The following is a 12896-nucleotide window of genomic DNA, read 5'->3' as shown; positions in this document are numbered from 1 at the left end:
TCATCTTCTGCTGCTCAAGATAATAGGAGGTTTTGCTGGCAATACAAAATTAAAGACAGAGCATTTTAGGTGTAAATTCAGAAGGCTCATATCACTACTTATAATTCAGTTCAGTTCACAGAAAGAAAACATATCTTGAAGGAAGATGTGATGAACAACATGGATGTATTAACATACATATTGCTCTTGTGGCATTATTTTCTGTATGAGGATTAATGCTATGAAAATACTTTATAATCAGTATTTGTCATCATTTTATAATAAGCATCTGTAAAAAGAGGGAAAACCCCAATAATTAGGCAATTCCCTGTGAGCAAGCATTTGGCAACAGTGGGGAGGAAGAACTTCCTTTTGAGAGGAAACCTCCAGCTGAACCCAACTCAGAAATGGGCAGCCATCTACCGTGGCCAGATCGAGGGTGAGGAGAAAGAAAATAATGAAAAGTGGAGCAGAGAGAGAGAGGCCAAAACAGAAACTACATGGGAAGGAAGACAAAACTTCAAGATATGCAGTAGTGGCATGTAAATGAATCAGAAGTTAAAAAAAAAACATGTTCCCATGTGAACATTAAAGTAATGATCTAATTAAAAACAATTGCAATTAGTGTTATTACTGTTATTGCTACAGCAAAAGGCTTCAGTTTGATGAAGCATGCATAAAAACCTTTCACTTTTCACTCGGCTGTAGAAAACATAATAAATACAGCTTGTTACACAATAATGGGAGGCTGCGTTATACATAACTGAACTGTGTAATACTAAAACTAAACAAATGTGTGTTCACTCTGACTCTGTGTTTTGGTTGAAAAAATAAACACACATTTGAACAGCCACCATCAGACAGCTTCTGTTATTATGTCCTATCATATCAACACATAATAAAACACAAATACTAACGCATTCTAACCAGTCACACTGACAAAAAACCCAAAAACATTTCTACACTTATCTGCTTATCCATAACACTCTGCATTATAACATAATTTTAAGTATCTTCCGAGATGTAGGTCCAAACAGCAGATATGTGTTGGGTACATCTGTTCAACTGCTCATTAACACAGATATCTGATCAGATGGCAGCAACTCAATGCATTTAGGCATATCACAAAGCTCAAAGCACCTCAAAATAATTTCTTGACCATGATAATGACTTTACTGTACTTAAATGACCTCTACAGTCACCAGTCTCACTCCCCTTTTGGGGTGTGGTGGAAGAGCATCATGGATCAGTAAAAACTGTGTGGCGCTATCATGACAATATGGAAGCAAAATCGCTAATGAATGTTTTTAACACCTTGTTGAATCTTTGCTGCTAAGAATTAAAGGGGGTCCAACCGGGTACTAGCACTGTGTACTTATTAAAGTGGCATGTGAGCATAAAGTTATCTCGTTTTGTATAATCAAAGTTTAATAAATAAATAAATAAATAAATAAATAATCTGATGTGGTCAGAGAACTTCCTTGTTGCTGAAGTACATTTGGTCAGAAAGAAAGCAGGTTACTAACCTTGTGGGTCAAGGGCTTCCCATCACCAAGAGCCTTTCCAGTCAGGGCATCAAAGAGAAGGATAACTTGTGAGAGAAAAAGAGAAAGAGGACACAGTAAAAGCACAGTCCGTATGATTTTGAAATTTTATAGTAAGCATGGAGTTTTCCCCTCACCTTTTTCATCACTCTTGTCCCGAATGGCTATGGTGTCGTTACTAAGTGAGACACTCTGGGCATTTAGAATATCTGCTCTCATACCCGGGAACTTTGGGGACGATATCAATCGTCCTTCATAGGAGAACGTATACAACCCTGCTCCATCCACTAGTAGAAAATGTCTGGGAGGGGGAGACAAGAGAGGCCAAGTTACTGTATATGCTGTATATTACACATTATACGACTGAGGTAACATGGTGAGGAATAAAGGGGAGCAAACAGGAAAATTAAATACATAACAGACGGTAAGAGTTAATCAACTGACACAAGAAGGTAATTTAAACATTTACTGAACAGCAACACACTGTTAACTTACTCAGTATGACTCATCAATCTAAACTGCGATTACAAAATGGCCAGTAATCTATTTAGCTCCATGCTGAGTGTCAGGGACACTGCACTGGAGTATTGCACAAGAGCTACTCCATATTAATCTAATTTCCCCCAGTGGTTTCACTCTCAGCCTTATTGTATGACAGGGCTGGCTGAGCTAGAGCACAACCCGACTGTGTGTGTACGTGTGCGTGCGTACATGTGCCCGTGCGTGTGTGTGTGTGTGTGTGTGTGTGTGTGTTTGTGCGCTTGGTTGGCTGCTGCTTGATGAGTGGCCAGTGCAGAGTAATGAAGCATTAGAGAAGCTGATAGATGATCCAACAGCCTGTTCTCTCTCCTGCTGCTTTGCTCCTGGAATAAAAAGACTCACTTCTCTGCTTGTAGGATGAGGCTGACTGTTCCCTCCTTTAGGTCAAAGATGAGAGGAGTATTCCAGTTTCTTGAGCTGGCAAAAATAAACAGCACAGTCGCAGACATTAAATAACTGTGCTACATCTGGCACAACTGCAGAGATGAGGAAAAAAAAAAGAAGCAAAAATATGACCCAGAGCAAAAGGGTAAAAAGCAATAAAAGACACAATATTTAGACAATATCAATGAATGGAGAGGAGATAAATCTGCAGAGTGAGCATAAAGAGTGCAGGCCTGAAAACAATCATTATAGGATGAAGTCTGCAGAACATGTTCCCTTGTTCCTAATCCTATTATTTTTCCATGAAGTGAAACAAAAAAAAAAAACATCTCCATATTTTACAAAACACACAGATCATGAAGTAACAATAGCCTGAAATGAATCAGCAACTTGGTAAGATTTGGTTGTTTTTCCCTCCCATCAGAACCATTTTTTTCTGTGTGGTTATGTTTTATTTTTGTAGGTTTTTCTAGCTACACGGCATGAGATTTCAGTATATTCTGGTTGAATCAAAAGACTTTTCTCATGCTTTGCTCAGTAAAAGAGGAGCATGTTTTGTACAACAACAAAATATACTGAAAGCACATGATGAGAAACTATGACTTTGAATAGAGGATGAGAAGATAAAAAAAAAAAAGACAAAAAAGAGCACTACTCACTTGTAGACATAGCACTGGAGGGAAGTCGCAACCACTAGGTGACCGTGTGCCAGAGATGCTTTGATGACTCGATCTCTAAACTCCAATAAGTCCACTGCATCGTTCAGCACATTCCTCACCTGTGGAAAAGAGAGGAAAGGAGAGGAGAGAGGGGGACTTAAAAGTGGAAAAAAAAGTGTAGGGATGACTTGACTTTGCAGAAAGTATGACACAGGCACAAACTTTATATTACTGAGCAAACAATTCTCATTTAAAATGCAAAAAAAAAAGAAACCCCAACAAAAAGGAAAGACGCTAGCTTCACTAGCAGAGGGCTGAACACAGTCACGTACACATTGGAGTGTAGTTATTCGTAATATACACAGGAAACTATATACAGTAAATCCAAGTATACGTAGGTCAGCTGTGGACACAGGGAAAGCAGTTCTTACTGTTTTAAGTGTGTGCGTGCAGCGGTCGGTACTAATTTTTTCACCTGCGTAGATAAATACTTCCCTCCAGCTCTCTGTGTGAATGAATGAAGGAGCCTTTTCCAGCACCAGGTGAAAGGTGGGGTTATTTTTACAGCTTTACAAATCTTCCTCCTCTGCTCCCTCCAGCAATCCAAATTTACATGCAACACAACCAGGAATAAAAAACATTTGACCGCAAGGTGGTAAATTTAGCTGGCTGATTCACAAACCACTGGCAGATGTGCAGTTTTAAAACGGACTTCGAGGAGGAGAGAGGGAGGAGGGAGACAGAGAAGCGCCTGCGAGGCTGAAAATAAATGGCTGATGACCCAACTTTGTTTGGTTTACACAAACTGCACTTGGTAGAGTTGTCTATGGGTGCACATGTGTGTTGGCACACGTGTGTAACCCTGCTTCTGTAGGTGTGTGTGCGTCCCTGCCTGAAAATAAACGTGTGTGTGTGTGTGTACACTTGGGTGTGTTAACCGCATGTAAACGCTACCTTGTGGTGAGTGCAAGTTTAAAGAGTAGAGAATGGTGAAGCGAGGGAGGCGGCGAGACAGGCTGGTCATTGTCATTGCAGGGCTGCACACTGGCACATTGGGAGGGTCCTCCTATAATATATGGCCACAGCTAGCCAAGGCCTGGGAGGCATTTGCTTCGCTGTATAGCATATTTACTCGCCTCTGTATAGTTTGCTGATAGCATTGCACTATTTTTCAATTCTCTTGCTACACCAACATAACGGAGTTGGCTCTGTTAAGTGTTTGAGTAAATATCCATACTCCTTTTCCCTAACAGGCAAGCTTATTTTCAGTGATTTTGGTTTAAACACAGACAGCTCTGAAGAGCAGAAAAGCAACTTTTATTATAGACCAGAAACAAAATGATTTTTACTATGATTCTTTTGGACACGTATATGATTATACCATTTATTTATGCACAAGTTACTGAAACATATTGGTCTTTTGGTTTACTTTAGATTCCGTCAGTCTTTTATCACCTGCTTTGTTAAATTAGAAAGGAAAACTAATTTGATGCAAACACAAACTCATTTGTATGAGGTAATCTTTCTACCTGCATGGTTCTCCTCTTTGTAAGAGTGATCACAAAATTCTTCCACTCCCAGTGCTGCTCCACCACATGGGCAAAGATGACATGTCCGTTGCCGCAGGCCCCGGCCAGCTGGGTGCCATCCGCAGACCAGGCCAAGCTGAACACACTTCCTGTGTTGGGCTTCTCCAACGCATAGGACCACTGGAGAGGGGCGAGATGAAGAATGAAATGGTAAATTGTTGGTGATAGTAATAAACAATGTTAAACAATTACCTGTGGGGCAGTTTAGGAACTACTGACAATGTGAAGTTTAGCGAGCAGAAGCAGTAAGTCAACACACATGTGAGTGCTTATATGTGTGTATGTGCACATAATATAAACTCTGCCAGAAAGACATAGGCCCAGTCAGTCATTGAGCAGTGATGAACCGTGAGACACAGACAGAGAACTTAGCTCTGCACCGCTCATAAACATACACTGCTATTTTCATCGACTACACTGATGGGGGGCTGGGAGAAGAGGGAGGGTTTATGGGTGTCTCTGAACTAAAGCTAATTAACAAAATCTCTTCCTTCTTTATATGAGAATAGGTTCAGTAAAGTCAGGGCTGAGAAGGATGGGGAAAAGAGGAGCAAAGAAAGAAATAATGACACTTTTTCTTGTCTGCTGTGCTGCATCAGACAGTCTGTCTGATAGTAAAGAATGGCAAAAGACACAACTGTGAGATAAGGAACTCCTTACTATCCAAGTCAAGGCACCCCTCATACTGCCCACCTCCCCTGTTTTTCTACTCTGGCATAGAACATAAGAGCAAAGGCTAAGGCCATTATGTTTTGATTCAGCAAGATTCTGTTGAGACAATGAATAAACTAACAGACAAAAAAAATCCAGTTTGTTATTTTCCAGAATGATCTCTCTGAAGGCCATGGAGTAGTAGGTAAAGGCACAATGAATATGTTTTGTGACATCGAAATTGTTGCTATTATCCATCATCTACAATAACTAGAGCCAATTTTCCTCACACAATAAGCCCTTCTGCCACTAGAGTCCCCCTTCCTCATCCTCCACAGCTGTGCCTGACCTCCTCTCTTGCCTTGAGCGCAAGTAGCTGGCTGACCTGAGTTTCTTAGCTGCAGTCTTCCACACAAACGCATGCATTCACACTGTAACCTGCTTATTAGGGAAGAAAAGTGCTAATGTTAACCTAGCCCTGCCTGCTTGCCTGCAATGGAGAGACAGGTGTGGTGCAGTGGGCCAAGTGCTGCGGTGAACCTTGGAGCAAAGGCCTCAGTGTGTTCACTGCCTAACACACACGCAGCTGCGGGATGTGAGGTGTATCGTTATTTCCTCTTCGTTGCCTCTGACAGGAGTAGAGGTAAAGTCAGAAAGCTACAGGTTTCTGGGCAGCTGCTTTGATCTCTCTCCTTCTCCTGGTCCCGTCTGCCTCATACACCCACCACTCAGATGGTTTTGGTCAGCACCCTCCCAGCAGTTAATGTCATATCAGGACCCAAAATAGCTTTAGGAAAAAGGACCTTTCCCATGTGGACAAAGGCTAGTTTGTTAAAGTGAGATTAATTTATATTTATCTTTTTCTCCCCTCCCTTCTTCCTTTAATTTCAGCAGCTTCAACTTCCTTTATGCATTACATTAATTACATTTTCTTTAAATCAACATACTTTTTACATATAGATTTTTTTTGTTTTCCTCTCTTCCAAAAGAGTGAAAGTGTTCTTGCTTGAGCTCCAAAGCAGAGCAGCTTGGGCCAGCATTTACAATAACAACAGAACTCATTTATTCTTCTGCTAACATCTTGAGATGACCCACTCTGTGTTAAAGCACACCAGGGGTAAACGAGGGGGGGGGGAATGGAAGACAGAGCGATGGATAGATGGAGGGTCAGAGATCAAGCCGAATGTATACAACAGATTGTAATGAAGCAGGACATGTGATATCGGCCTGAGGAGCACTGCTGGATCCATACTTACCTAATGCTTTTAACACATTGAGCCATTTGACTCTTTCTGGAGCCAGTGAGCGCGCGCGTGCGTGCGCGTGCGTGCGCGTGCGTGTGCGTGTGCGTGTGTGTGTGGAAAGAGGGAGTTGCTTTTATATGTGTGCAATACACGGCATGTGTGCACCTAAGTTTGAGTTTGCGTGTGAGTAAAAGTGCAAAGGAAATGAAAAAAAGTTTAAACAAAATGAATATACGAATGCAGGAAATAAGACAACAGAAATTTAGTGTGAGTTCACATGTTGCTCTAATGTGTACATGTGTGTAAAAGAGGTGAAAATCCTCTGGTTTGTCAAGAGTTGTCAGCCAGTGTCTGACTATGGGACACAAGGGGGGACTCCTATTGCTCTCCTGAGATGAGCGGACTGTGCCTGGAGGACCAGGGATACAAAAATCTTTTCCAGAGCAGCACTCAGAGGAAAGCTCACTCTCTCACTCCATCTTTATCTCCTTCATCTACCTTTCTTTCATTTATTCCCTCTCTCCTTATTGGAAAAGAGTTGAATAATTCTGACACTTGGCTGCTTAACAAGAAACTGGTTAGAAGAACAGAAAGTCCTGCATTAAAAATGACCATACGAGAATAATAAAACCAGCTGACTTAAAGGCAAGGCAGGAGGTTATCTAGAAGAACAACTCTCCTTCTGCATCCTGTGCTGTTGTTTGTATACAGCAAAAGGAAGAAAGACAGGCACAGTCTGATTGATGACTTAGCTTGGCTGCAGTAGGTTTAACCTCATACTCAATTATATTGTCTCAGAGTGTCACAGAATCACAGAAATTTAGAGTCGATAGATATTTGACTTCTAAACGTTCAACCCCCCCCCCCCTTTTCTTTTTCTTTTTTTTTTTTAAATACACTGCAAAGTCAGACTGGTGTGCTCCGATTTTAAAGAGGATGTGAGACTGGTAATAAACAGAGGAGAGCAGATCACTGACTACTACAAGAACAGTAGAGATGGGGGAGCCCAATTAAGGGGGAGCGCAGCAAGGGAAGGTGAATCAGTCTGTGGCAATACATTTGGCAAATGGTTTTACTGCAGCCCAGAGGGGTGGAACTCTGCTGGATACTTGAGAATTCTACTTGACAAGGTTGCAAGGAGATTTAAGATTAGTGCAGAGAGATGTTAAACAGCATCAAGAGAGAACACGCAGACAAGGACATGGTCTGTATAGAGGCCAAAATAAAGATTTGGCTGTGGGATGTGGAAGGTGAGTTTCGGCCGTCATCTAGCCAGAGTCCACTCTGGTCATTGAACACCGTATATCCATAATGGGCAGCTTTGTGGTCAGAGGGAAGGTGACAGACATGACGTTTAGTTCTCAGCTGAGGTTTGGGGGAGAGAGGGTGAGACCCCTGAAAGTCACAATGAGCTTATACAAAAAAAAAAAAAAAAAAAAAAAAAGGAAAAAAAAAGATGAAACACTTTACACATAGCAGCAATGCTATGTATGCAAGTCTAGGTGTGTACTCCAATGCAGATGAAAACACACTCACACAAATTAAAGTTAAGCAGTTAAAAACTGCTGTGTACCAACGTGAGAAGTTTTGTTTTGTATTCATTGTAAACAGTTTGTGTTTCCGTCTTCTTTTTTTCTTTGTAAACTATATCCACAAATACTCAATAAAAATATTTTGAATTAAAAGAAAAACTGCTGTGTATTTATGAAACAGATGCAGGAAAATGGAAAATAAAGTGCAGCAACTTATTTAAACATGTGGAATCATGAATGGATATACAGTCTATAAAGCAAAAACAGAGTTTCTGCAATTCTAATGCGCTTCGAAGTCAGTATTTGGTGTGACCAACTTTTTTTTTTTTTTTAAAACAACCTGAACTCTCTTAAGCAAGCTTTCCTGTAATCTTTTTAATCAGCCTTCAAGAATACTTGAAGGACATTCTTTGGATGTTAGTTATCTTTGGTTCCATTCTCTAGTTAGATGCTTTCACACTGCTTCAACTTTTGAGGACTCGCAGAGGTCAGTCCATGACTGATTCCAGTTTGTTCACCTGTGTGTTTGTCTATACAGTTATGCTTTTACTGCATTTACAGTGTGTTTGGGATCACTGTCACGCTGAAAAATGAAGCTATTGCTAATCAGTTGCTTTCCAGGTAGTATTGCACGATGGATCGAAATCTGATGCTGAAATGCAGTTCCAAACCATGAGAGAGCCTACACAACATTTTACAGATGACTGTAGACACTCACTGTTGTACCTCCGCTGTAAATACTGACAATAATTTGAACAAAAAGTTTCACATTTGGATTTGTCACTCCATGAGACCTGTTGCCACTGATTTTAAGCCCAGGTCTTGTGTAATTTGGCATACCTCAGCCTATTCTGCTGGTTTCCCTTCCTTGAAAATGGCTTCTTGACAGCCACCTTCCCCTGAAGCTCTGGCAAACTGAAGGGCCAGATACATCTCACAGGAAAATAAATACACACCCCCTTTACGACATCTACCAACACTTTACAACAACAACAGACTAACAAAGCAGGATTAATTTATGGATCACAGCATATTACATTATAACCTAAAATGATCAAGATTATAATAAAAACTTAAAGATCATGACAAATACTTAAATATGGCATGATGTAACCGAGTAAAATATTGGCCAGGACTTGGCTCCAACACTTAGTATGTACTAACCTTTACCATATTTAGCTGGCTGGTGTTACTACTTGGGGCTATTTTTATTTAAGCGATGATGCGCAGACCCTAGCTTGCAGCATGCAACCACCTGTAAGTGCACACAAGACTGCACACACTCTTTTGATGCACGGCCTCTTCGAGGAGCGTGCGCTTGCTCTCCTCCTCCTCTCTTCCTCCTCACGTTCGGCATTTCTTGACATATGTTTACCATTAAGACTGGCAGGTGTTGTGGGCCTGCCCCTTCTCTCTATTGTTGCCCTGTAGCTGCAGCCGGCACGGGGACGACTGCAAAAAGGTTATTTTAAGAGAAAATTAGATTCAAGGCAGACTCAAACTTGTTTCTAAAGGCACAAGTTTGGGTAATAATGTTGGGCCTTCTAAAAGTCAGGACATTCCTGCCTTGGAGCAAACGTTCTGTTAAAGTAACCATTTTGCATATGCCTTTTCTATATGTCTTTCTTTCTAAATAGGCATAACTAACTCTGTCCTGTTACTTTTTTGAAGCAGTTTCTTGCCTTTAAAAAAAAAAACACAAAAAACCATCCTCCCACAAATTAGTAGCTCATTATTTTAATGACAAATACTTATTCCCTGTAGGCTTGAAAGGAGGCTGTTGAAACACTGCTGGTGTTCAGCTTGAATTAAGCTGGCTACCATGCTTTCTAACAACGACAGCTTTGTGGCAGAAAGAAAAGTCAAAATATCAAGGTTACTCTGCATGGGGAGATATTTCTATTTGTTATTAGCAACTAATTATCACAACTGCAAAAGTAAGTTGCATATTTACATGTGTCCTGGTTAAAATGTGAGTGTTTGCACAAAAAAAGTGGCTTGTCTGGCAAAACTAGACTGGAAAACCCCCCCAACGCATTGATACATTTTTCTTTTTGAAAACCATTATGTTTCACTGTAACTGAAATGAACCAGACCAGGCATACATACTCAATCTTTTACATCTACTCTTGAAACCATGAAGTGTATGACTAATAAAGCAAAAATATATATTTATTAGCATGTAGCAAAGGCCAGAAATTATTACATCGCTCCTGAGCTATATGCAAAAGTTGCCCTATATATATTTAAAATAAATTAATATGATAATACTAATAAAACATAAAAGCTAAAATAAAATAAAATAAAAAATAAAACAGTAGAAACTAAGTCAAAGGAAAAAATAAAAGTACGACTCTGTGCCACTGAATTTCTGTCTCTCTACAGTACCTGAAAGTGTAGGGAAAGGGTTAATGACACATGTCTGGGCTAATGGCTCCCAGTGGAGCTATCTGCTGATTCAGCCCCATTACTTCACAAGCATTAAATATATCTGCTCTGACCGCTCTCTGCTCCCCCCCCAGCCCTAACGCAAGTCAACAACATGCTAATCAGAAGGGGGGCATGAGAGTTTCAGACTCTCTGTGCTTTTCTAGCCCTTCATCTTGGACGGTCCTGACACATTTGCAGCAAGCGTTTAGAAAAAAACTTGTAACTGCCACATGTGTTAATGGGTCAAACAGACTCTGTGACCCATTAACAAACTTGTATTTAATGCAGTTACAACCCTATTTGGCCTTGTTATATAGAGCACACAATGCACATACTTTTTTCATAAACATAAGCATATAATTATGTATCTCTAATACTTTACAGTCGTACTTCAGACCATATGCCATTGTTTAGTTATGTTTTCAACTTGAAATTAAAAATATTGCTCAAAGTGTGAAAAAAAGTTTATCTCATCATTACATAACATAAACTGTGGGGAAAAAAAACCCACACAGTTCAAACCTACAATTTTCTCCACAATTTTTAAACAGGTGAAAGGAGAGCTATTCTCTGTTAGTTTAACACTGTGCTAGTGAGCTAGTGGGAGCTGACCTAGTCCGGGGTTAACAGTCTTACATAAATCAGAACAGATGGCAGACTATCTGCAAAGCCAGCTGGCTTTAGTTTGCCTGTGTGTCTATGTGTAGGACAGGACCTGGCAGTGCAGGTACAGAGTAACTCCCTGCACATAATAAACACAAAATATCTCAGTGTAATGGACACTAGACATATACAGGCAAGTATAAAGCCCTAAACAGACATAGGGTGTACATGTCTGAAAATGCTGACACCAATGTTCAGGACCAAACCTGAGCTAAACCCACTATGAAGTATATATTTAAAAAAATGCTCAAGAGTGAAACTAAAAACAAAGCAATTTGCTTTGGGGAAAAAACAAGAAGGTCGTTTTGGATTAGGGCTCATCAATCTCTCAGCAGATTAGGAGACCTTGTAAACGTCAGCTTGCAGTGAACCCTCCATGGGGGATGGGGTTGACTATTAGGATAAGGACAGCTGGGCCTATGTCCAGGACTGGTCAGACCTGTGTGTGGGAATGTCTCAGGCTGGGAGCTGACTTCCAAGATGGATTCTACGTTCCAAATACCCACACCTTTTCTCGAGATGGTTATGTTACTTTAAACCAAATAACTTTTTAAATAAACATTTGTGTGCAACTGCAACATCATTATAGTGTTATTTAACTGTACATCATCTATGTATTGCAATTCCACACTGTTTGTATTTCATGCTGCATGTATTTCATGTTTCTGTGTAAGTAATCACTAGTATACAAAGTGATAATATTAGTTGCTTTGGTAACAAGTGTGCACACGCATACACGCACGCACACACACACACACACACACACACACACACACACACACGTAAGTCTACAAGTGGGGCATGGCAAGACAGAAGTAAAAAAACTGTGCACGTGAAATGCATTAAAGATGCAACTTATGAAGAAGAAATACATAAAATTCAACCGATAACTGTATTGTTTGTTAAAGATTTAATTTAACTCTGACCACTGTCAGAGTCCTTCAGTTTAACAATATCACTGCAAAACACAGTGTTATTCTAAAAAGTTGACCTTCAATCTATTGTCATCTTGTCTGCTTTTATTCAAAATCGGCCTTGTAAAGAATCGCTGTGTGTGCGTGTGAGTGTATGCAAAACATACAATACAATCAAAGTAAAGGTTTCAGTATTTACTGTGCAATGACAAAGTAAACCATTTGCATTTCCTGACTCTGCAATAACACACTATAGTTATCTTATAAGCCCATTTGTAAACATAGGCTAGAGCTCCACAAATCTCTGTATTGAAATACCCATTTGGCTTGGCTAACGAGATACAGAGGCTGGGCCGTAGACAAGCATAGTGTGGCATAAGTTGGAGCTTTGGCAGAGCAAAGGGAAGTGGAGAGAGACGGGAGAGGGACGGCAAGGGGGGGGGGGGGGGGGGGGGGTCAAGACAAGCTAGAAGATAGCGAGAGAGAGAGCGAGAGAGAGAGCGAGAGAGAGAGAGAGAGAGAAGGGGAGAGTAATGATCTACACATGGTTTCATGCTGAAGCCTCAACATAGTAACCATAGACACATGCTGGGGCCTCCTGGGACTCATCAGCAGGACACAGCTGTGAGCTGGACAGCAGAATTCTATTAGCACCAACTATGCACATATGCACTTGCAAACACACACACGCACAGACACACACCCACACAGGTAATTTGGGTGTTTAAAAGCATTTGGCATGCTACAAATGGCAGAATGCACAAGAC

The 12896-nt window shown here is 40.6% G+C and overlaps 1 protein-coding gene across 1 annotated transcript in view; it reads right to left on the bottom strand.

Annotated features, from left to right (window-relative positions):
* The window catches only part of ift80 (intraflagellar transport 80 homolog (Chlamydomonas)), a gene marked incomplete at its 5' end in the record, with an annotated part of 53928 nt that overhangs the window by 21137 nt on the left and 19895 nt on the right, over positions 1-12896 (bottom strand). The window contains 5 exons of the mRNA XM_085370138.1: positions 1506-1570; positions 1661-1824; positions 2406-2480; positions 3107-3225; positions 4636-4815. Of these exons, the coding sequence (XP_085226264.1) occupies positions 1506-1570; positions 1661-1824; positions 2406-2480; positions 3107-3225; positions 4636-4815 (603 nt within the window). The remainder of the gene's footprint in view (positions 1-1505; positions 1571-1660; positions 1825-2405; positions 2481-3106; positions 3226-4635; positions 4816-12896) is intronic.

Source organism: Diplotaxodon limnothrissa, linkage group LG14 (assembly GCF_057381915.1).
Source record: "Diplotaxodon limnothrissa isolate DT_005_m linkage group LG14, D_limnothrissa_male_GT1.1, whole genome shotgun sequence".
NCBI classification, from domain to species: Eukaryota; Metazoa; Chordata; class Actinopteri; order Cichliformes; family Cichlidae; genus Diplotaxodon; species Diplotaxodon limnothrissa.
Note: the sequence above shows the minus strand (reverse complement) of the source record. Positions and strands in the feature narration are given on the sequence as shown.